Genomic DNA, 3,137 nt, shown 5'->3' with positions numbered 1-3,137 from the left:
CTGTATAAATTTATCCTCTCATTCCACTCGTATATACAGAGCTACATATCAGCCTGCCTATTCTTAAAATTTGAAAAATAAAAAACTAGAAACTGACAAAAATGATATCGACAAACAACATTTTGTTTATACTGCTCTGCTATAAAAGATTTAGTTTTGAATCAAAGGTCATCTATAATACAAAAAAGTTCGTTTTCCCTCAATTTGTACCTTCAAATAAAACAGGTGAATTCACCGTCTTGGTAATCTTTAGTTAGTCCAGGTACCCTTCTGCACCAAACAAAATATTATTACTTTTCTAAATTATAATCCAATGCTCACACGATAACATTATGTTTCACTCTATAACAAAAGATCTTTTTTCAAATTTTCAACTTCTGTTTAAAGATTAAACATGATGAAAAGAGTCAATAACAAAGTTTAAAATACCTCAATTATTTTGACTACACCAACGACCTCTCGAATTTCATTTGCAACATCGAGGACAAACAATAATACAGATCACGTGCCATTTTCAAGCTGCTATCCTTATTGCACCCATTTCATCCAATTTCGAGCCCGTGTGCTGCAAAATTAACAAACTAACTTGAAGGGTAAATGTACAAATAAAAACGATCACAAAACATCAAAGTGCAGTCAAGTTACCTTACTTTTCTTGTGCCTGTTAATGTCATTGAGATCTTCGTCTCTGTCATGCTTCCGTTTCTAAAACAGTTTAAAAATGACAACATTAGTTATGTCAAACTGTCAACCACCCTTTTTATGTTAGAACTTGGATGTAAAGTATTACAAACTATAGAATCCAAATAATATTTTTGTTGATGATAACAAATCAATAAAAGACAAAATTCGGCATGCTTTCGGAGGGGGTGGGTGTGTATAGGCCTGTAAACGAAGCAAACACGAAAGGCTCGTGTTCGTGTTCGTTCGTTTAACTTTAACCAAACCAACGATTGAACACGGACAGTTAAACGAATGGGGTTTTCTTGTTCAGCGTTTTATGCTCATTCGTCGATTGTATAAACAAACGATTCCAGAATGTAAACGAACATAAATGAGCAAACACCAATTAAAAGTAAGCGTGAATATCAATCTGTTGGGGCCTAAAAAATTATTAAAACTAGACTACATTGTAACGAGTGATATTTTAATTTAACAAAACTACACTAAATTGTAATGGGCATGACAATTTAAATGAGCACATAAATGAACAAACTTAAAACAAAATTACTGACAAACATAAACGAACGATAAAGATATGTGTTCATGTTCGTTCGTTTTACACATTTACTAAATAAACAAAAAGTTCTGTTCTTGTTCTTGTTCATTCGTTTATAAAATAAACGAACTTACCACCGAACAAAGTTAAACAAAGCTACTAACGAACATAAACTAACGTTCACGAACATAAACAGCAGATATGTGTTAATGTTCGTTCGTTTAGCTAATGAACAAAATTCACTAAACGTTAGGTCCGGTTCACTAAACGTTAGATTCGTTTACGGGCCTAGTTATGTACCCAAAAACAAAGGAGTAAAGCTAACCTTGTCATGATGACTGCTTTTATCCTTCTTTTTTTCCTTATCCTTGTCTTTACTTCGATCTTTATGGCGATGCTTGTGTTTCTTATGCTCTTTATCCTTTTCCTTGTGTTTTTTATGCTTTTTTTCTTTATCCTTCGATTCACTTTTAGATTTTCCAGCTACGGTAGGAACTCCCTTCTCTGACTAAAAAAGTCCACAAGGCCCTTAACTCTTAAGTCCACTTTATATTGCCAATTAAATCAAAATTCACAAGTTGGAAAAACATAGGTCAACCACTTACTGCTGGCAGGTCAACAGGAGCAGATTCCCTTAACTGAAATGCTTCCTTTAGGACATCAAGGTCAAACTGTTGTATGCGTGTATTTGTGTCCCTTGAAAAAGGTGTATTCTGAATAAGCTGATCCAACTGCATGCCTTCACCTTTTCTAATTTCTGAGTCTCCAACAACATTATGCAGGTAATGTGTGTCTGAAATAGACACAGGAAGTGATTTCTTGCAGAAGAAGTCATGATGAGGCAATAGCTTATAGTAGCTTATAAGATCCACAGCACCCGTAAGTTCCTTTGGCCCTATATTAGAAAACACATAAAGCAGATACTTAGTTAGTTACTTACGAAAGATTATTGCTTTAAAAGTTAAAACTCACCTTTTCCAAACGTCTTGCTTTCAGGATCCATTAATCAGTATCTTGTATGAGCATACACCATCATCACCTAGAATATGCCCAAAGAAAAGATAATATAATAAAAATCTGAAATTAAAAAAGAAAATGTAATCTGTATTCTATAAGTTATGTAGACTATGTCCATAAGGTGTGCACGATCTGGTTCAGTTATTAGAATCAACCGAGTTAACCAATCAGTTTTCGGTTTTGGTTTTTAACGGTTATATAACAAAAATGAAACTTGGGTTAAATTTTACTTAGAAATACATGAAATGAATGCATAAATACATGATACAAGCTAGAATTATATGAAAATATGAATGATTCGGTTAAGAGAGGGTACAAAAATAACCGATAACAGGTTTTCAGTTAATTTTGGTTCAGTTGGTCACCCCAATATTGAATAATGATCTCTGAAGCAAAATTGAATAAAAAGAAGTCAATTGTTGAAATCTAAATACTTGGTGAACACATTGATTTAAACCCTAGTGAGTGAACTTGATCTCTTCTAGAAGCAACTTAACATCTTACGAATCCAACTAAGCAACATGCGGCAACTATTTCATTCCAAATTGTTGTGCAATCTGATAATGCGAAGAAGTTACCTTGTTTGATGCGGAATAGATCAAATTCGACCAATTCGCGTGTATATTGTTGCGAAATTAGATTGAATAAGTATGGAATTAGGAGAGTTGATAGGTAGGATTGGATGTGTTGGCGTTGGTGGTGGTTTAACCCTAAATAACGCCTGAAGTGAAGACAAGGCACGACAAGAGAAGAGAGTCAAGAGTGTTGTGTTGAAAACTAATGTATATGTATGAATGTATCTGTTGGGCTACTTATTATTATTAGTCAGCAACATATAGTATTTCTTTGGACGTTATTGCCCTTGCTCAATGGGAGGGTTTTTAGGTAGTTTAAACATACT

General features: G+C 33.8%; 1 protein-coding gene across 2 annotated transcripts; it reads right to left on the bottom strand.

Moving 5' to 3' along the window:
• Window positions 1-2,932, bottom strand: LOC143534304 (mediator of RNA polymerase II transcription subunit 19a-like). 2 transcript variants are annotated; one of them, XM_077028817.1, is made up of 7 exons: window positions 2,815-2,932; window positions 2,192-2,258; window positions 1,825-2,114; window positions 1,545-1,727; window positions 646-705; window positions 430-565; window positions 1-270 (listed from the first exon to the last, which is right to left on the bottom strand). In XM_077028817.1, exons 2-6 carry the CDS (start codon window positions 2,220-2,222, stop codon window positions 515-517), a joined length of 615 nt encoding a protein of 204 aa, XP_076884932.1. In that variant the 5' UTR covers window positions 2,223-2,258; window positions 2,815-2,932; the 3' UTR covers window positions 1-270; window positions 430-514. The 2 variants fall into 2 exon arrangements, with proteins under 2 accessions (XP_076884932.1, XP_076884938.1); XM_077028823.1 differs by having other exon boundaries at window positions 651-705.
• Window positions 2,933-3,137: the final 205 nt, after the last annotated feature.

The sequence above is a fragment of the Bidens hawaiensis genome, unplaced genomic scaffold (assembly GCF_021521415.1).
Source record: "Bidens hawaiensis isolate Kalapana, Puna unplaced genomic scaffold, B.hawaiensis_p1.1 tig00000760_1, whole genome shotgun sequence".
NCBI lineage: Eukaryota > Viridiplantae > Streptophyta > Magnoliopsida > Asterales > Asteraceae > Bidens > Bidens hawaiensis.
This window is presented reverse-complemented; position numbering and strand designations above follow the sequence as displayed.